This window comes from Mastigoproctus giganteus, chromosome 1 (assembly GCF_048544385.1).
Source record: "Mastigoproctus giganteus isolate SK-2022 chromosome 1, ASM4854438v1, whole genome shotgun sequence".
Lineage (NCBI taxonomy): Eukaryota > Metazoa > Arthropoda > Arachnida > Uropygi > Thelyphonidae > Mastigoproctus > Mastigoproctus giganteus.
The window spans coordinates 90611950-90634236 of NC_143575.1; the positions used below are offsets into that span (position 1 = coordinate 90611950).

The 22287-nt window shown below is 39.2% G+C and overlaps 1 protein-coding gene across 1 annotated transcript in view; it reads left to right on the plus strand.

Annotated features, from left to right (window-relative positions):
• The window catches only part of LOC150090984 (voltage-gated inwardly rectifying potassium channel KCNH6-like), a 490763-nt gene that overhangs the window by 358660 nt on the left and 109816 nt on the right, over nucleotides 1-22287 (plus strand). The window contains exon 9 of the mRNA XM_090379306.1: nucleotides 17542-17741. Coding sequence (XP_090235432.1) covers nucleotides 17542-17741 — 200 coding nt within the window. The remainder of the gene's footprint in view (nucleotides 1-17541; nucleotides 17742-22287) is intronic.

Below are 22287 nucleotides of genomic sequence, written 5' to 3' on the forward strand. Positions count from 1 at the left end.
ACAGTAAGCACTTTGTAATAACGGTAAGGGTACTGAATTCATGGGAATTTCATTCGCGATATATCCTGTATTTTCTCTTTAATGTCTTGTTAATTTTTGGTGGGAAACTGAAGACCCAGTTAACTGAGGATTTGGGCATGGTGGTGAATCTAAAATTGGTTTAAACTTAATTTTCAGTGCTAAAACGTTATCCTGAAAGTTATCAAAGTACAGATCCTCAGTAATTTCGTTTTTCACGTCCTTTGGAATATCATAAGTTACCAAAGTTGGGTTAGATAATTACGGAATGTCAGATTGCTGTTTCTGCAATAGAAATAGCTTCCGATGAAGGAATGCGAGTTAAGGCTTCTTTTGAAGCTGTTGCAATAAGGTATAAGGTATGTTCGTGTCAGACGGCACCTTGGATTTCTCCCATCTCCGCGTGTGTTTCGCTGTATCGAGGACAGTACACTGTCAAGCCAGAGACTTGAAAATGTGTGGACCATGTCTGTGCAGTGTGATATGTTGTTCCTATTGTTTGTCCGGCTTATTGGCCATCAGGCTCCTAGTGGGGCCCGATAGAATAGGTGGAATTCTACAGAAAAAGGAGCCATTACCAAAAAATTCGTTCCTGACGTAACTATACTACTTCCATCATCCACCAGAAAATGGTTTTCACCCTCACTGTTTACCTTCTACATACTAACTGGACATGGTTCGCTTAACGCAAAACTCTACAATTCAGACTTTCTAATACAGTCTACTGTCGATGTGGGCTACCGGTAGACTCTTCTCACGTCCTTTTTGAATGCTCCATTTACGAGGACCTAAGATTGACTCTTAAGACAACAGTTCCAAACTTGTCTCCTGGATGTGGGGAGATACTCATATCTGTCAATAATTTCCAGGCCCTTCAAACCTTCTGCAATGCAGCTTTTAATCGCAGGAAGACTATCAACTGCAATGTTAAGGCAAGCAATCGAATTGAAAACACATCATAAATGATAATACAACCTGTTGCCTCGTCTGTCGTCCTGATGACGTCATGTACAAAATTTTGCTGGTTTTCAAGAACACCCGAAAGTTTTAACAGATGCTGCATTTTTCTGGCTCATCCTTTATCAAACTATCTACAACTAAATCCTTCCTCTGACTTCTGAAAGCACTGCAAATTAACAGAATTATATCTAGAACTTGTTCCTGCCTTGCTGATCTTTGTTTTTGGATGACATTACTACAGCTGTTTGACTGTACACCTTTTCTCTTCGTGGACTACCTTGGGCAGCATTGGATAAAGATGTGGACAAACACTTTTTATTTATTACTTTTTGCTATTTTCTTATTTATTTCTTCGTCTTCTGCTGTCCTGTCCCTGGGAATGTGTGTGTGTGTGTGTGTGTGTGTGTGTGTGTGTGTGTGTGTGTGTGTGTGTGTGTGTGTGTGTGTGTGTGTGTGTGTGTGTGTGAGTGTGCGTGCGTGTGTGCGTGTGCGTGCGTGCGCACGCGCGCTGTTGCTGGCACGGGGTTCTTTTGAATGGTTCAAACTCGCTTTTAACATTCAGTGCATCACTGTTGAGGTTGGCCGTGGTTCATGCGTAGTTGTGGCCCACCTCCCCGTGGTGTAGACGGACACTGGGCAGCTTTCCAGGTGATCGCCTGCCTGCCTGGTGACAAAACTGCCAGAAACAATTAAGCAACACACACATCCTGCACAAACATAATATTACATATATTTGTGGCCTTTTTACGAAGCTCTGTAATCATCAGTGTACAAAGTCGGATTTGAACTTTCGTTCAGGTGCCATCCTACATAAGATACTCTACATGTCTATATGCCATTCACACTTCGGGCATTTACAGAGTTCTGTATGTACTTCACAAGAGTACCGATGACTCTTGTGAAGGTTATCAAATTGTAGCAGGATACTTAATGATTTTGTAATAACTGAGAGCAAAGTGGAGGAGAAATTGTTGAAGTTAAACATAAGAAAAGCACCTGGGGTGGATGGGATTTATCCAGTTATATTAAAGAAGGCGGCAAAGCAACTAAGCAAACCCTTGGCCATAATTATGAGAGCATTCTTGGACTCAGGGGGAAGTTCCCACGGACTGGAGATGTGCAAATGTATCCCCAATTCACAAAGGGGGATCGAAGGGTGACACGAGTAATTACAGACCAGTTAGTTTAACTTCTGTTCCGGGTAAAATAATGGAGTCACTGGTTAAAGATGCATTGCAGGATCATCTAGACAAGACTGCAGCAATAATTCAGACACAGCATGGGTTTGTTAAGGGAAAGTCTTGTCTGACAAATTTGATAGGATATTATGATGTGGTTACAAAGGAACTGGATGCAAAAAATAATTTTGATATCATCTATTTGGATTTCAGGAAAGCTTTTGACACTGTTGCGCATGGAAGACTATTGTACAAATTCGAGCAGAATGGTATTAAGGGTAAGTTGCTACAATGGATAAAAGGATGGTTAAGTAGGAGAAGACAGAGGGTGGTAATCAATGGGTGCTGCTCTTCTTGGACTAATGTTATTAGTGGAGTCCCACAGGGTTCGGTGTTGGGTCCACTGTTGTTTTGTATATTTATCAATGATATTGATGAAGGTATATCAGGCTTAATGTCGAAGTTTGCAGATGATACAAAGGTTGGCAGGGTTGTTAATGACAGTATGGCAGTGTGCTACTGCAAAAGATCTAGATAATTTCGGCAGATTGGCTAAGAAGTGACAACCGAAGTTTAACCTTGACAAATGCAAAGTACTGCATATGGGTAGAAGTAACCTCAGAGAAATGTACCAACTGTGTGGTACTACACTTAAGGTGGTAGAAAATGAAAAGACCTGGGAGTAACTGTGCAGGCAGATATGAAGTTTTCTGAGCAATGCAGACAGACTGCCAGGGCAGGTCATGGGGTTTTGTCAATGATATATAGGAATTTTGCTAGCAGGGAGAAGGAGGTGATTGTCCCCCTGTATAAGGCAATGGTCAGGCCACGCCTTGAGTACTGCGTACAGGTCTGGAGGCCTAATTTTAGGAAGGATGTAGAGTTGCTTGAGCGTGTACAGAGAAGGGCAACAAGATTGGTGAGGGGAATGAAGGGGTCCTCTTACCAAGAGAGGCTTAAGTTCTGCAAATTGCAGTGGCTGGAGACTAGGCATCTGCGCGGTGATCTGATTGAGGTATATAAGGCCTTGAATGGGTTGAGCACGCTGAATTCTGATGGGATCCATCCACTTGTTCAGATTACGAACCTAAGGGGGCATAAATTCAAATTAAGAAAAGACAGATGTAGAATAGATGTGCGGAAATTTGCCTTTAACCAACGGGTGGTTAATTGCTGGAACAAACTTCCATCTGTCGTTGTGGAAGTTGATAGGTTGAATAAATTTAAGGAGGAACTGGACAGGCATTTGGAGGGAATGGTGTGATTTTTTTTTTTTTTTTTTGGCTGATGCTGCATAAGCTCATACACATGCTTTCTTGCATCACATGCCACTACTACTACTACTACTACTCGGTTTTAGGAGACCACTGGTGGCGCTTACCCTAAATACTATGCCTTCAACGAGCTCAGATTTCTAGACAGAGTTACATTTCTCTATTAGGAATTGTCCTGACTTCTGATCTCTCTCTCTCTCTCTCTCTCTCTCTCTCTCTCTCTCTCTCTCTCTCTCTCTCTCTCTTGGTCGAAGCACATCACAAATATTGCATCCTCTGCATAAAATTCTGGAGTTTCTTTTTCACTCACCCTGTGAAAATCTCATACCCTCTCTCTACAATGAAACATTGTTCCCACACCTGGAGTGTGCCCCAAACTTGAGGCACCCAGTAATTTGACTACTTCTCTTTCCACATATCTAGCTTGATTTCTTTTACAGGACCACCATTCATTGAAAGTTGAAGAGATCTGCCAATGTACAGGGTGGAACTACAGATGAAGCTTATTTTTTTCTTAATCCTTCATGAACACAATGAGCGATTAATATTTTATAACCATTGATCATAGAAAGAGCACTGGCGAAGGTGGCAATTGTCTTATTATTTGAGTGAGATGTCTGAAAGCCAAAGTTTAGGTTGGCAGGCACTAGGACACAGAGTTCAGGAGAGGTGGCATGCCACTCACCCTAATGGCTGTTCTGTATTGCCACATGTCTAAATTCAGCAAAACCTTTAGTCTAGTTAAACTTAACATTGGCTAGATGTGGCAGCAATAACGAAAGCACATGGAAAAATTAAAAAGTAATAACAACCAAGAAAAATGAATTAATTTATACTTATCTTTTACGGAGTTTGCGTGGTAGCACAGTAGTGGCGTCACCACCACCCCACACCGGGCGGGAAATGCCCGAGTTCGAATCACATCGGTGGCGCGAGGAACTTTTATGGGCTTTTTTTTCACTCTGTGGCTGAGTTAATTTGGCTCAGGCGTAGATAGCAAGGTTTTTTCCACCGGAAAAACTTGGGTTTTTCGTACAGCAATTCGGCCAGAGAATACACGCAGTTTACAGACACAATACACATGAGTAGTTGAAAGTAACTTTCCAGGTGATCCTAAAATAGTAGTTTTTGTCTTTTACTGAATCAGGCGATATACGGTAGCCATATACAGGGGTCTCTGCCTTTTACACCAAATAGAAAAAGCCAAATTTTGAATCCGTTGAGATGGGAGGAACTTTTATGGACTTTTCTACGCCGTGGCCGAATTAGTCGAGCCTAGTAGCACGGTTTGGTTTCAGATTCCGGTGTATAATTTATCAAAAGAGGTAAAAATACAAAGAATGCATGCAATTTAAATAGATAGTCCTCTGATCAGTAATAGATTCAGCTGCCTTGTCACAAAAACAAAACTAATATACTGAAACCGCATGGCCCTTAGCCGCCTTGGCTTAAATTATAAGCAATGTATACGTAGTCTTGTGATTACTTGCAGTACCATGTTGAAAAATTGTAAAATTGGCTTTTATGCTTGTTCTTCCTCTATAGATGCGCAATTTTGTCTTTTCTTTATACAAGACAGTACGAGTAGATATGTTCCGCCTACTCTTGGCATGGACAGTTACCAGGAAAGCTGGTAATTGTCATAAACTAAGGTTTTATCTTTTTTTTTTTTATCTTTTTATACCATAATGTTGATCAGCCGTTAAATGTGACATCCGTGAAATGCATACAAAGCTTATGGAAAAGTAGCGAAAACATGGCAGTTGTAATAAAACAAACGCTTCAATTTATACACTAAATCTTTGATATACGAATGGCAGTCCAAATACAGTAGTGCATTTCTGCACTGGACTGCTGTCCTGATGCGACCTAGATTTTTTTTTTTTTTTAAATATTTCTCAGAGCCATTCAAACGACGCAATAATTTCATTCCACTAACTGTACTGTCATACAAACATCAGAGGTAGTGCTGATATTTCGATGTTACTACACAACGAGGGCGATCTCAACTAAACTTTTGCAATTGCCAACTAAACTTCTGCAAAAGCTCCTTCAATTGCCTTGCTGTTGTCACTTCAGTTCCATAAATCTGTAATTTTTTCTGTAGCTCATGAGAATTTGTTGTCTAACCACGATCCTATAAATTTTATATGTGCGGTCATCCAAATTTCCAACTGTATAAAAAATGAAATGTAAATAAAGTCAGTTCATTAAGGGAAATTGCCAGAGGAAATTGCTTTTTGGATTCCCGCTGGCAATCACTTTTGCGATTTTTTTTTTCTTTGCATTGCACTGGAGTGGAAGCGGTGGTAGAATGTGATTTTGAGTGAGGAATCACGCTACACAGTTGCATTTCAACTGTTGAGAAACTCTGGGGGCTATTAATGGTGGTCTTGTTGGTGGGGCACAGAAGATAATAGCCGCATTATCTTGTGTCTTCCATTGGCTTACAATGTTTCCAGCAGCTGATTTTGGGCATCCCACTATTTCTACTATCTAGCAATGGACGTTCTCGCTATGTAAAAAACTACTTGTTTTGAAGAGACCTACTTCCTTTTTCTCATCCCGTTCGATTCCCTCTGCCTGTTATTAGCCTGCGCGAGTAGCACAGTGGTATCGTTACCATCCTCCCCGGGTGGAAAATGCAAGGGTACGAATCCCGTCAATGGCGAGAGGAACTTTTATGGCTTTTTTCACTCGGTGGCTGAGTTAGTCAGTCTCAGGCGAAGATAGAAGGTTATTCTCCAGGAAAAACTGGGGTTTTTAGTCCAGCAAAGCAGGCAAATCGACCAGAGAGCACACGCAATTCACAGAAACAATACACATGGGTAGTTGAAAGTGCCTTTCCAGGTGAGCCTAATGTAATATATATACTGTATTTTTTTTTCTGCCTGTCATTGAGTGTTCACGTGTTTTATATCCTACTTTTAACAGGTACCGTTATCTACCAGTCAGTTATCCTCTGAGCGAACTATCCTTCGACTTGTAATGTTGAAGGATCAAACACACTACTTCTTCAAAATCGCGTATTATTATTATTAACAGCCATATGGTGCAAGGAAGCCTGAGGCTTATTCTGCACCAGCCAGCATAAGCCACCAAAAAAAAAAAAATTCTCGCGTTACCCTTAGAGAGAGATAGAGTCAGAAGTAGAAGGGAATCAGCAAGAAAGAGAAAAATGATAACCAGCTCAGGACCCTGGGTTTGCCAATCCCATACTCACTAGATGTGAGCCCCTGGGGTATTGGGACATTTCACCTGAGAAGTAGTGGTTAAATCTGGGTGTCACATTTTTAATAATATGTGAATAAGAACTTTAAATAATTATAGTTTAATGTATTTTTCTGACATTAGTTGTGTTTAAAAGTCAAGTTTCAGCACTATGCAATGCGAAAAGGAAAATATTATGCAGTTGGTTATGTTATGAATGCAAATAGCGCGCTCTCGATAAAAAAAAAAAAAAAAAAGTTGGCAATCATTGCTCTTATTGTTGGCTCATATCCAAGGTACGCTAGATTTGTTTCAAGGATAATGGAAGCCTCATAAATGAAATCATTCTGCTCTCCACGAAGATATCATTTAGCGTTGGCAATGTTCACTTGGAACTTCTAGAGTAGATTAATACTGGGCGAAAGAAAAAAGAAGAAGAAATATAATCTGAAACAGGCTATCGCGTCTCTCTTTTCAGTAGAATGACGAGCTTTTCCAACATTTTATAGGACGTGGTGATGTTTACAAATGGACACTTGTGGAGAACCACATGCCAGCTGTTAAGAGGATAGAGCCAATATGACAGTACTGAAATGAGCTGCATGAAAAGGAAAAAATACTATTAACTGCTTCGTTAGCTGTCTGAATAAGTGCATTTGTTGAAGCCCAGTATTTACGTTTGTTTGCCAAATGAAACCTGTAGAACCTCGTTGGATTGAGCCATGTGAGAAATAAAAATGCCTCGCTTGGGAAGTTAAGAGAGAGAGAAAGCGAGAGACGGTCTATACTAGTTCACGCTATATGCTTCGCTGCTTTTGCGAACGAACAAGCTTGTTTAAAATTGCTCATCTGGGATAATTACGGTACTTACTTTCTTCTTTTCGAATATTGCATTCAAACAAAAACATGAAAAGAAATATTGGAACAGAGAATGAGAAAAGCTTGAAGAGAAGCTTGAAAAGGTCACTTTTCAAGTATCGCTGTAAAAGTTTAAAAATTTTAAATCATCTAATTTCAGATTTAATGATAATATTCTTCAAAATTGATCTTCAAATGATTTTTAATTTAACGTAAGCTCAACTTTAAAGCTGGAAAGCATCTTAAGAAACTTACAATGCACAGAAAGAATGAAATAGAGTGAAACGAACAGAATAAAACTAATAATCCACAGCTGTGTAATCAGTTGTTTCCACTTTATTGTAGTCATTGGTTTTATATCTGTTGTGAATAAGATTACCACGAAAACTCCATCTTTTATTAATAACAGGTTATACTTTTTTTAAAAATCAAAATTGATTGCAAGAAAGAACGAGAGAAATTGGTCAACTAAAGTGAAGAGGATCGATATTAACCAACTATTGAAAATTGGCTAAACATTGAACTATAACTGTCCAAATGTTTTTGTGTGCTGCAGACTTTCCTGACACAGGTGTTTCAACTGATAACGATAAAGTCATTGAGACTATTGAAGATGCTGTCTATGTCTTTGCACCTACTGTTTTTCTATACAAGAAAAAACAACCAAATATCAAAAGAAACTATTTCCATGAAGGAAAATCGACGAGAAATGAAGCAAAGTGGTAACGTAAGAAACAAGGTAGAATATGTAGAAATGTAAGTCCATAAGAAAGCACATAACAGAAGAAATGCGCGAGTTCAATGTTTATATCGTCAGAAGAACAAGAAGAAAATCAAAGGCTAAAGAAAGCAAAACTAAATATGGTTATACGTAATAGCCAAATGTTTGCTTTGAAGCTTGAAGGTGGCACAAAAGCAGCAAACCAACAGTAAATACTAAAACAAATGGAAGAATTTTATGCAAATCTTTATAAGGGTAAAGGACAATAACTGGATCCAAAACCAGATGCAAATGCTGTACCAGAGATGTTGGTGGAAGTAGAAGATGCTATAAAATCGATGAAAAATGACGAAGCAGCAGGACTCGATAAAGTCATTGTTGAAACGTTGAAAGCTGGAAGCCAACGGATATGTAAAGCTCTAGCCAAACTATTTTCAAAATGCCTTCTACTTAACAAAGTGGCTTTTGCATTTTTCCATGCCTGTGGCATAGAAAACTGCATAAGCCATCCTTTTGCACAAAAAGGGAGACAAGGCAGATTTAAAACACTATCGATATTTAAAACACGACCGATAAGTCTATTGTCAGTTGTCTACAAGGTTTTCACAACGATACTTTTAAGAGGAATAGGCACCATACTTGATGCGGCGCAACCTAAAGAATAAGCAGGTTTCAGAAGCAGCTTCAGTACAATGGATCACATCCAAACAGTGCAGCAAGTTATTGAGCAGCACAATGAATGCAACCTTTCATTATGTATAGCCTTCATCTGACTATGAAAAAGCATGACTCAGTCACAAAAAAAAAAACAAACAATAATCAGGCCCTAATCAATCGAGGTGTAGATAGAGCTTACATCAATATTCTCCAATCAATATATGAAAAGGCGATGACATAATATGGGTCAACAGTGATAGAGTTTAGATCAACGTAGAAAAAGTCATCCAACAAGGAGGCAGTCTCCCCAAAACTATTTCCTACCTTTCCTGTTTAGAAGAAAATTTTTGCAAGCTAAATTGGGATATTAAAGGACTCGAGATAAATGGAGATTTATTTTGATTCCTTGAATCACTTAATTTGTAGATGATATCATTCTCTTTGCCAATGATCCAGAAGAATTGCAGCAAAACATTGAACTGCAGCATGAAAGCAAGAAGTTTGGTTTGAAGATGAATATCAAGAAAATACAGGTTATGTTCAACGAATTTACCAGACCAAAGAAAATCATGGCCGATGGACAAGAACTAGAAGTGGAAAAGCATGTTTACTTTGGATAAGAAACTTCAACGGATGGAAACATCATGATGGAAATTGAACGGCTTATAAAATTGGAATGGCAAGCGTTTGGAAAGCTTAATATAGTCTCCAAGACAAACTTGCCACTCTATCTCAAACGAAAAATGTTTGATCAATATATCCTCCCTGTCCTAGCTTATGCTTATGAAACATGCACACTGAATACCGATTTATACCAAAGCTGTACAAAGACTGAGGGTAACATATAGAAATATAGAGCGCCGAATTTGGAACATAACCAAAAGAAACCGAAAAACGTGTGCATGGATTCGCCATCAAATCAAGGTCTGTTGAAAGAACAAAGGGCTTAAAATGGAAATAGGCAGGTCACATATCAAGAAGAACTGACAACAGACGGACCAAATAGATTTTGGATGAATACTGCTTAACTCTAAACTAAAACTGTAGAATTATTATTCATGTAGGGACTAACGATATTAAGCACACACGACCTGACAATCTGTTGGAGAAATCTAGCGTTATGCTGAAAAAATGCGGCGAGTTAGGTCAGAATATGTATGTGTCTGCGATTCTGACAACACACGATAGGAGGGATTACCGTATATGCCGAAAGCGCTGCGGATTAACTCGAGACTTCAGGGAATCTGCAAGGCTCTAGTCTAGCGGGAAATTTTTTATCAACGTCGATCGCATTTGTAGGTACAGTAGTTGTTATTGTTATTGGATTTTAGGAGCATCGGCAACTAAGGCCATGTTACTACTCCTTGTACACTGGTGTGCAAAATTGAAGGACCAGTCAGATTTTCACCTGTAGCTTCTCATAGGAGTGGCCTGGATATCGGAAAAGCATACCAAAGGAACCCCATGAGGTACAGAAATGATGAAGGAAACAACACTGACACAACAACGGAAACAAAACGGTACGGAGGGACTTTATTCAAAAATGGCAATATAGCACTGACTGCCATGATACAGATGCATCACTGCCAAAGATGGAACAAAGGGAAGAGGTGGTCCTCCGTAGGAGATATATCCACCCCTAATGTCGATGCAGGCTTTGCACTGCCTGTCCATACTTAAAACAATGTTGTTGATAAGTTCTTGCGGTAACATCGTCCATTCCTCTGTCAGCACCACCTTCAGCTGGTGAACATTTTCTGGTGGGTGTGGACATGCCGCTAGGCGTCTCCCCCCAGAGCATCCCATATGTGTTCGATGGGATTTAGATCGGTGGGAACAGGCAGGCCAGTCCATCCATACGAACAATGCCCTCACTTTCCAAAAGCATATCAACACTGCAGTGCGATGGGGTGTGGCGTTATCATCCGTAAACACGAACTCGGGGCCAATGGCACCCCGGAACAGATGCACATGGGGAAGGATTACCTCAGTGCAGTAGCGTGCACCGTGCTCCAGATACTGGAAGTACCGCCTTCCAGAACACCTCGACCGCCATATTGATCCATTTCAGTGATGTTTGCAGGGGGGGGAGGCATACCGTGTGCCAACCTCTAGCCAGATTAGCTGACATCCTGAATCGCTGCTGAGACTGAATCTACTCTCATCAGTAAAGAGTACCTTAAGTAAAGATTTTGTGGTTGTAACCTTTAGAAATAGTGTTTGTCCTTAAGTTTTGCACACCAGTGTATATTGTCTGTAAATTGTGTGTGTTCCGAGATTGATTTTCTGTTTCTGAACGAAAAAGTTACCAGGAAAAAACCATGCTATCCTCGCCTGAGAACGACTAACTCAGCCATAGTGTGAAAAATGCCCACAAAAAATCCTCCCGTCATCAATGGGATTCAAACTCAGGTCTTTTCCACCCACCCAGTGTGGGGAGGACAGCAATCCAACCAACTATACTACCCACGAGGGCTTGTAGGTAGTAGGCAATCTATTTTGTAGAGATGGTATTCTTTGGAACAAAGATGGTGCAAACATTTTTACCAGTATCATTAAGGATGCCCTAAGGCTTTAGGGAAACTGCTAGTTAGGAGAAGGGAAGGGTAATTTGGATTTGCATTTATCTGATGATATGAGTCAAAGTGAAGCTTGCACTCACCTCATGAATTCTTGTTTGTAGCCACTAAAGCCGATGTCGATAGGATGTTCTGAGGGTAGCAATGTTTCTAATGAGAGTGAAGATATAGGGATACAACCTAAATAACTTCAAGGGCAGCAAACTATTGAAGATTACTTAGTCTCAACTCTGTTTTACAGTAATGTCAGGACTGTTGTCAGTAAAATAGCTGAATTTGGCTCCTGGTTAGGACAACTAATGCTGATATATGAGGAAGTATCAAAACATTTGTATACTTAGCTAGAAATAATAGCCCTGGAAAGGTGAAACTTCAGAAGAACTTTAATCATTTTCTATGTACTCTCCATGTATAGCAACATATTTCTCCCATCTCTGGATCAATTGTTTAATGCCTTGATCATAGAAGTCTGCATTTTTTGCTTGAAACAATGATTCCACTTCATTGATGACTTCCTGATATGAATCAAAGTGATGTCCACACAATGGTTTCATTATTTCTTGAAACAAAAAGAAGTCTGATGATGCTAGGTCAGGAGAATAGGGTCGGTGCTGCAGTAGTTTGGAGCCACATCGGGCAACAAAGTTGGTGGTGGAAATGGCCATATGAGCCGGTGCATTGTCTGGCAGAAGAGGGACACCTTTGGTTAACATTCCATGCTTTTTCACCTTCAAAGCATCGTGTAACTTTTTCAAAAGATTTCTGTAATATTCTCTGATAAGTGTGGAACCATGAGGTAGGTAATCTGTCAGGATAACCCTTTTCTGTCCCAAAACACAGAAAACATCACCTTCTTCGTAGATGGAGTGGTCTTTGCATTTTTGGGAAGCGGGGAGGCAGGGGCATGCCGTCCACGTGTGCAATGTTTGTGATGCACACAGGCACCAGGAGGCCAAAGGTAATGTTCGTTGAATTTTAGAATATTATTTTCTGATGTTTTTAATTAATGGGGCGCCATATAAATTTTTGCACAACAGGCACTAGGAGGCCAAAGGTAATGTTCGTTGAATTTTAGAATATTATTTTCTGATGTTTTTAATTAATGGGGCGCCATATAAATTTTTGCACACAGGCACTGCACACTCCAGGTGCACTCCTGTAGGGAGGAGGTTTGCTTTCACTGCTTTGATATGTCTTTAGTCTCTGGATCACACTAGTATGCCCGGCATTCATTATTTTTCACCAACCGATCAACATCCGCATTACACAAATCCAACAGTTGGCAAGAACATTGCATTTGACATTGCTTCTGTAAAGGCATCACTAATCTTGGAACACATTGTGTGGAGATCTTAGACATGTGCAGATGGTCATGTAAAGTGCTGTGGGCAGACCCATAACTAATTCCCACCACAATTGCAATGACATTGGATGTAAAAAGCTGTGAAGAGACCCATAACTAATTCCCACTGCATTTGCGATGAAATGAACTGTCACACATCTGTCACTCAGCACCAACTGCTCAATCTTTGCAACCGTCTCATTGTCTGTGGATGTTGATGGCCTTCCTTTTCTTGGCTCATCACAGACAATTGTACGACTGCACTGCAACTCCCGTTTCCTCTTTTTTACAGTGTCATTGGATGGAAAATTCTGCTCATACACAACTTTCATTTCTTCGTCAATTTCCTGAGCTTTCTTGCAATGCAAATGCAGGAACTTGATCACTGCTCGATACTTCACTTTATCAATCAAATAGCATCCATCCTCAGATTCTGGGTTCCACCTCTGGTGTACAATAAGCCTACGGGAATGAAATTTCAAATGTTAAGTTATTGAATATGTAGACAACTTACACTGCCCTACCATTAATATCCGGACACCCCTCCATGGATGGGTAAACCTATGACTACAATATGTCACAGAACCTGCTATAAATATGCACATTGGGCTTCAAACAGACAATTGCAAAAGTGAGCATGCAAGATGACATGTTCAACAGAATTGATCACCTCAACAAATGCTAGATGCCAATTAACATGTTGTAATGAGCATGAATCCTAGTCTGTAGAGCAGTGGAAAACAGTCCTATGGACAGACAAGTTGAGATTTGCACTCTATTAGTCTGATGATGGTTCCTGGGTGTGGCGAATGCCAGGGGAATAGTTCCTTTCTCATTGTATCCTCCCAACAATGAAGTTTGGTGGAGGCAGTGTCAAGATATGGGGCTCCTTTCATGGTTTGGCTTGGGCCCATTAGTCGTTATCGACAAAAACTATGAATGCTGGGCAATACCAGGACAGCCTGCACAATTATGCACATCCAACATTATGGAAATACTTCGGGTAAGGCCCATACCTGTATCAGCAAGACAACGCGCCATGCCATACTGCTTGGGTCGTAACAGAGTGGTTTGAGGACATGGGTATGGAAAAGTTGGATTGGCCAGCCCAGAGAACTGATCTGAACCCCATCGAGCATCTTTGGGCTGCATTGGATTGTCAAATATGTGTACATCAAGAACAACCAAAGAACAAGGCCGAACTGGTGGCTGCATTAAAGGCTGAGTGGAGAAACATATCACCTGACATTTATAAAAAGCTGTTTGAGAGTATGCCGCGAAGATTGAAGGCCGTCATAAAAGCCAAAGGTTTCAGCACAAAATATTAAATGACACAATAAAAGTTCTTTTTATGTCTAAAGGCAGGTGTCTGGATATTAATGGTAGATTTTTAAAAATGGTGTATATTAAAAATGGCTTCTTCCTACAGATGTTTTATCCAGGTCAGGGTAGTACACACTTTTTGATACTCCCCTCATAAAGGGCTAACAAACTTGGTGCCACCAGGAAATTAGTGATGATGAGTTCCACTATGGTATTTATAAAGTATTTAGGAAAGATAGAAGTGGTGGAGTGGTCATGCTTCTTATCAAAAGCAGCCTGAACGTGAAAAGAGTTTTTACTGAGTCTAAAGTTACATCTGCCAGCATAGAATCTGTATAGTGTGAGTTAGTTGGAAGCAAAGGAACAATGAGAGTGAGAGTAAACTATTGACCAGAAGATTGTGAAGAATATGACATGACTGTCTTATTATGGGTGACTTTAATCTGCCCCAGATTGATGGGAATAAGATGGAGGGAAACTCACAATGAGGAAAAACTTTTTAAAGTAAACTAGATTATTATTTGTACCAGCATTTTAGGGGAAGTACTAGGGGTAAAAATATTCTTGACCTCATCATTGCTAACTTTTGATACTGAAATCTTTTGATACTGTTGCATATGGAAGAAAAATTGGAGCAGTATGGCATTAAGGGCAAGTTGCTACAATGGATAAAGGGATGGTTCAGTGGGAGAAGAAAGAGAGTGGTAATCAGTGGGCACTGCTTTTCATGGACTAATGTTATTAGCAGTGTCCCCCAGGGATTGGTGTTGGGATCATTGTTGTTTTTTATATTTATCAATGATATTGATGAAGGTATATCAAGCTTAATGTCAAAGTTTGCAGATGATACAAAGGTTGTTAGGTTGTTAATAACAGTATGACAGTATGCTGCTGCAACAGGATCTGGAAAAGTTGGGTAGATGGGCTGAGAAGTGGCAACTGAAGTTTAACATTGAAAATGCAAAGTACTGCATATGGGTAGCACTAACCCCAGAGAAATGTACCGACTGGGTGGTGTTACACTCAGGGTAGTGGAGAATGAAAGAGACCTGGCAGTAACTGTGCAGTCAGATATGAAGTTTTCTGAACTGTGCAGACAGGCTTCCAGAGTAAGTCATGGGGTCTTGTCAATGATATACAGGAATTTTGTGAGCAGGGATAAGGAGGTGATTATCCCCTTGTATAAGGCAGTGGTCTGCTTGGAAGGTTATGGCCTCTGTCTTTTAGGACAAGAATGGAATATGTGCCAAATTGGCTGAACTAGGCTTCCATCATCATCACTTTGTGATCATTCCCTATTTCATCAAACCTTGGACTACTGTCTTTCCCAAATTTCAAAAAAAACATTTAAAGGGTATCAAATTTGCATTAAATTATGACATCATAATTTTAACAGACTTCAACAGAAGTCTGGTTTTAGAGAGCAGTCTTTCAATTTCTAGTTGAGAGGTTTACAAATGTGGGAACATCATTTTAGAAAGTGTGGGGATTTGAAAGGGAATATATTTAATAAACTGTATAATTGTTCAATAAGCATATACACTGCTCAACAAAATTAGCATAGGCGCTTCCGTGGCCAGGTGGGAAGGAGCAGCAGTGCGTAGCACACGCTTCTTGATTAGACCAGGGTTCGAGCCCATCACTACCAAATACAGAGGATGCAGAAAAGTCAGGGAATGACCACCGCATATCCCGGAGCAATATGGCCTTAGTTGCTAATGCTCCTAAAAACCAAATAACAACAACAACAACAAAATTAGCAGAACACATAGAAAACATGGTGCAGCTTGTGATGAAGTAGGACAAAATTTGGTATAGTGGTGTATCATAGAATAACAATGAAATGAGGAGACAGAGAAACTTCAGACAGGTATAAGGGATATTTATAAAGGTTATATAAGAATTGCCAAAAAGGTCACATTACAGAAGTTGATATAAGGTGCTCAAAAATATGGTCACATTACAGAAGTTGATATAAGATGCTCAAAAATATGGTCATATTACAGAAGTTGATATAAGATGCTCAAAAATATGGTCATATAACATCAGTGTGACATATGATCCCCTCCAATGGCTTAACAATGGTGAACCTGACAGCGGTGAACCATGCTCGATATAAGTGTCTATAAGATTCTGTGGCAATAAATCCCTTTCTTCCATCACCGCAGACCTTAGCTCACCAAGTGACCGAGGAGTTGGCTGTCAGCATGAAATGCGATGCCCAAGGGTGTGCCACAGATTTATTTGGATTTAATTTATTAGTCTTGTGACCATGCTAGTTGTTGGACATCTTCAGTTTCAAGATATTCCTCCACCACTTGAGCTCTATGTGCAGTGGCATTGTTTATGAAAAGAAAATCTGAGCCAACCACACCTCTAAAAAGTCACACATAGGGTTCAAGGATTTGTTCTTGGTACCTTTGCACAATTACAGTATCCCTATCAAAACCATGAAGAGGGTGCAGCTATTGATCATTGTGACGTTTTGACATTATTCCGCCCCATACGAGAACACTGCCTCCTCCTCCATAAGTGCCCCTTTCTCTGATGTTGGAGGGTGGTACCACATTCCTTGTCTCCAAATGAAATAATGTTGAGAATCTATAGGCCAAAATGGGACACCTCAGAGAACAGAACTGGACCCCCCGATTTGTCAGGGCCCCAAGTCACACATGTTCACGGCACCAGTTTCACCGAGCTCTGCAGTGGTTTGACGTTAATGGGATATAAACCACTGGCTGCTTTGCATAGAGTTCACTTGAATTGAGTCCTCTTAACACAGTCCGGTTGGAAATGTTTTCACCTGTGGTTGCAGCAACCTCAAATGACAGTTGATTCATTATTTTTGTTTTTGTCTGGGGCATATCAGAACATCCACTGATATTTTGCTAAGATAGTGATTGAAATATGACCTTTCTCGAAGATATATAAGGGTCTTAAACAGGGGGTGACCCAGGATTTTCTGGGGGGGGGGGAGTAGACAGCTAAGGCATGATCCAGGGAATCATTAAGCATTGATTATCATGTAGCAGTAAAAAAAAATTACATTATTTTGATTATATGGGAAAGCTATAGCTCCTGTAGCCCCCACCTGGATCCACCATTGGTCTTACATGATTATGGCAGAACACTTAGATAGAAAAAAAGATATTGTTGTAATCTCAAAACAGCACCTTCTTGCAGTCATTTAGTGGCCTTTAAATGCGTTGATTGCTGACTATGCAAAAAACTTGGTCTTTAATGAGAATTACATGCAAGTACAAGAGACATTAAAGCCCAAAATAAAAACACAGTAGGCCTTGATTTAACTGCTACAATGGTTGCTTATTTTTAATAATTGCATTTATTTGAATAAATTAATAACAATGAGAAATATTTATCTATCTTTATCTAACTTTTTGTTTTCTATATTGCTCGACAGCATTGATGTATGCTAGTATATTTGGAAATGTGTCTGCAATTATTCAGCGGCTCTACTCAGGTACAGCTAGATATCATACGCAACTCTTAAGGGTTAAAGAATTTATTCGATTCCATCAGATACCTAATCCACTTCGCCAAAGGTTAGAAGAGTACTTCCAGCATGCTTGGACATATACCAATGGTATCGACATGAATATGGTGAGTTTGTTTAATTATTTTAAATGTTGCCTCTCCATTTTAGGTTGAAAAAAGAATGAAAATAAGTTGTTTAGCTATTGTTGAAATGTATACCATATGCTATGTTTTTAAATGCTGCTAAATAATCTTTACTATTGTCTTTGCTGGAGGAGGGGGAGTTACTGCTGCAGTAGAAACAAGCAAAACACAACAACCATAAAAATAAGTAAAGAAAAAAATCAAAGGTTTAAACTATTTATCCTAATCCTCTGATGCAGTTCTGATCTTATACTTCCTTATTTTCACATGTTTGGACCATTTAAAGATGTGCTTCAAACACACGTGATCAAAATTCAGTGCTGTTGCGTATGGCTTGTCATGTGGGGAATAAAAATACAGAGGTGATTACTTTTAAAAATTTATTTTCATGTTTCTCAAATGAGTCATTTTGAACTATACTGAATTTCAACTTTTTTTTTTTTGACTCAATTTTTGACTCAATCTCATGTATATGTAATTTAATAATTTTTTTACCAAACTCTTTCTATAAGTATGGGTATTATGCTGCTTAATATCGAATTCATTATTTTTAATTAATTAAATGAATGAATGAATTAATTAAAAATATTGTCCTATACTGAACAGGAGCTATTTATGTATGTATATGATCTCCTGGGGATTTTGAAAAAATATAGGCTCTGCATTTTGAGGTCTGTTTCTTGTTATGCACTGCATTATTATGCAAGCCATTATTGGATAAATAAGAGATATACAGTAAGAAATCAAAATGACCAAGGTTCCCTGGGCAAGCAGTAGATATGGGATGAACAAGTGGTTATTGGCTAAACAAGAACAAGACCTACAGAAATCATCAGCATATGACTTGGGAAAGCATGATGGACAGATCAGTGAGCACAAACAAATACTGTTGGAAGCAGGAAGAACAGATATTAGGGAATTGCATGCATATTAACTTATAATAAAATTACAAGGATAAAACAAGACTGCTTTACACTCCATCATACTAGATTTATCCACCCCCCATCATTATTATTTAACTAAATACTTCATTCCCATGCATAATGCATCTTCATGATTTTTAGGTTGTATGGCTCTCTTACTTGAAATCCAGATTTTGCATCCAACAAAAAAGGGCAAACTGATCATAGAACACAATTTACAGATACAGTGCACTGACCCCTCATGATCTTTGTTGCCTCTATACAAATATTCAAAAATAGCAACAGTGGTAACTGGAGCAGCATAAGTCATGGAAAATATTATCATGATAGAGAATCCAACCACCAGTACAGAGGTAAGGGCATTTCTGATAGATATATTCCCCTCTAGTATCATTACATGCAGGCACGTAATACTGGCCAACAGCTGTTATATGGAGTAACAATATTAACATGTTGGTAAGCCATTCCAGTATTTCAGAAATTTTTTAATTCTGTTGCACATAAAAGAATGCTATACAAATTGGAGTAGTGCAGCATTATCAATGGGCACTGCTCTTCTTGGAAAATGTTATTAGTGGAGTACTTCAGGGTTCAGTGCTAGGCCCATGAGAATGAAAAAGACATTGGATAATTGTGCAGTCAGATATGAAGTTCTCTGAGCAGTACACACAGGCTTCCAGGACAGCTCATATAGTTTTGTCAGTGATATTTCAGAATTTTGCAGCAGGTTACAGAGGTGAGTATCTCATTGTATAAGGCAATGATTATGCCACCTCTTGAGTACTGCATACAGGTCTGGAAACCTCATTTTAGGAAATATGTGAATATGTTGGAATGGGTTCTGGGAAGAGCAATGCAATTAGTGAGAGGAGCAAAGTGGTCTCTTCCGGGGTTCGAGCCCGTGAGCCACCAAATATGGAGAATGCGGGAAGGTCAGGGAATTGACCACCGCATATCCCCGGAGCAATATGGCCTTAGTTGCTAATGCTCCTAAAAACCAAATAACAACAATAACAACAAAGTGGTCTCTTACCAGGAAAGACCAGTTCTGCATATTGCAGCTGCTTGAGACTAAGCCCCTGTGAGGTGATCTGATCAAGGTTTTTAAGGCTCTGAATAGTTTGAGCAAGCTCAGTTCTGATGGAATTCTTCCTCTTGCTCAGATTACACATATGAGGATGGGTATGAATTCAAACTGAGGAAGGAGGGTTTTTAGTAGATGTGCAGAAATGCCTTCAACCAGCAGGTGGTTAATTGTTGGAACAAACTTCAGTCTGGTGTTGTAGAGGTGGCAGCTTGAATGAATTCAAGAAAGAACTAGACAAACTAATGGAGGGGATGGACAGGTGATGCTCAATTTTTTTGATGATGCGATATGATTCTTTTCTTGCATCATTTGCCACTACTAATACTAATACTAAAATTACAACTAACTCCAGATATTGCAACCTTCGTTTTGGCATTAGAGTCTTCCACATGAAACTCTGCTGTTTTATATTATAATTGTATATCCAGATCTTTTCTGGTGTTATTATTTTTGCCAAGAAGTCAACACTTTCAGTGACTATTTCATTCAGCTCCATACAGATTTCAATGTGTGAATGCTTTTTTCTGGCATCAACAATATTGGAACCTATGACTTGCATACATGACTTGTCCTCCATGTCAACATAGTAGCTTGGCCACTTTTAATTCTTTGGAGAGGTCAAGGTTCTAGTCCTCGTAGACTGAAGGAATTGCTGAAGGTGTTTTTTTACTGGATTGAAACTTTTAGATGGATTGAAATTAAATTAATTATCTTTGTCCCATTGGAGAATTACCTGTAGATCAGTATTTAAAGAAATGGTAATAGGTATTTGAGAAGTTGAAGCTGTTTGTACTGGGCAAGATTTCTTAAACTGGAAGGTGGAATGTAATGCGCTATCATCGCAAAACTATGGTTAGGATTTGTAATCAATGGAAGAAAGTCATTAATATACAAAAGGAAAAGTGGGAGAAAGAACTGAATCTTGGAGAACACTAGCATTAATGGGAAAGTTAGAAAACAGAGCGCCATCTACCATCACCTGCAATCAGATAGAGAGAGAGAGAGAGAGAGAGAGAGAGAGAGAGAGAGAGAGAGAGAGAGAGAGCCAGAACTGGATACCCAATTACAAAAAAGCAGTCTGCAATCCATATGATGGGAGCTTATTTAGAAGACCTTTATGCCAAACACAATCAAAAGCCTGAAATGTCAAGGGCAACTGTTTGAGTTTCACCAAACTTTTCCATTGAATATGCCCACAGATGGGTAGCATTAGCCAGTATATCACCAGTGAATTAACACTGATAAAGAATTCAACTGGAGATCATTGATCAGATGGAAGGTTTCGACATAGATTAGGAGTTGGCAGTTAATGGATTTCTACTTTACTATAGAAGGAGTAAAAGTAAGTGTAATGGGACGATAATTGGATGGGAGGGATTTGTCACCCTTTTAGGAATGGTTTGATATGGGCAAATTTCCAAGTAGAAGGAACAAACACCAGTGGAATAAGAAAGTGTAAAAAGGCAACACAGAACAGGAGTAAGCTCAGGAGCACAGGTTTTGAGAACAAGTGGAGAAACACCATTGGAACCTGGACCTTTCTTGGCATCAAGATTGATCAAAATCCTTCTGACATCCTTTTGATAGAAGACCACAGGATGCATTGATTAGTGTGATTGGGACTGGTAGGAAGTGGTGTACGAAGATGATCAATACAACAGTTAGAAGAAATGTAGGATGTAATGTCAGTTTTATCTTCAGGTGAAGTGGTAATAAAACCATCAGGTATTAACAGAGATGGGAGTACAGATGTGCAAAAGGTGCAGCCAATAGCTTTGGCAAGAGAACATAATGCTCAATTCCTGTTTAGACAGAAAACAAATTGTTTACTCTTAGCCTGTTCAAAATATATTTTGAATTGCTTAATAACTTTTATATAATCGTTGCTAGATTTTTTATAGGTAGAAAGTGAAACTGGAGATTTTGATGCATGCCAATTGCAATATGCAACATTCTTATTTTGAACAGCCCAAAACATTTATTGGAAAACCAAGGTTCAGATAAAGCATTAGCATTAGTAGAGGCATATGATGCAAGAAAGCAAGCTTATACAACATCAGCAAAAAAAAAAAAAAAAAAAAGACCTTCCCATTTCATCCATCCATTCATTCCAAATTTAAGCTGTGAACTTCTACAATGACAGATAGAAGCTTGTTCCAGCAATCAACCACCTGCTAGTTAAAGGCAACTTTCTGCACATTTATTCTACAACTGTCTTTTCTCAATTTCAATTTATGTCCCCTCAAGCAATTAATCTGGGCAAGAGGAAAAATTTAATTGGCATTGAGCTTGCTCAAACTATTTAAGCTCAAACTATTTAATATTAAATTATTATTATTAGCCATATGGTGCAAGGAAGCCTGAGGCTTATGCTGCACCAGCCAAAAAAATTTCCAAGTTACCCTGAGAGAGAGAGAGAGCAAGAGTCAGAAGTAGAAAGGAATCACTAAGAAATAGAAAAATGATGATATCCAGCTCAGGACCCTGGGTGTACCAAGCCCATACTCACCAGATGTGA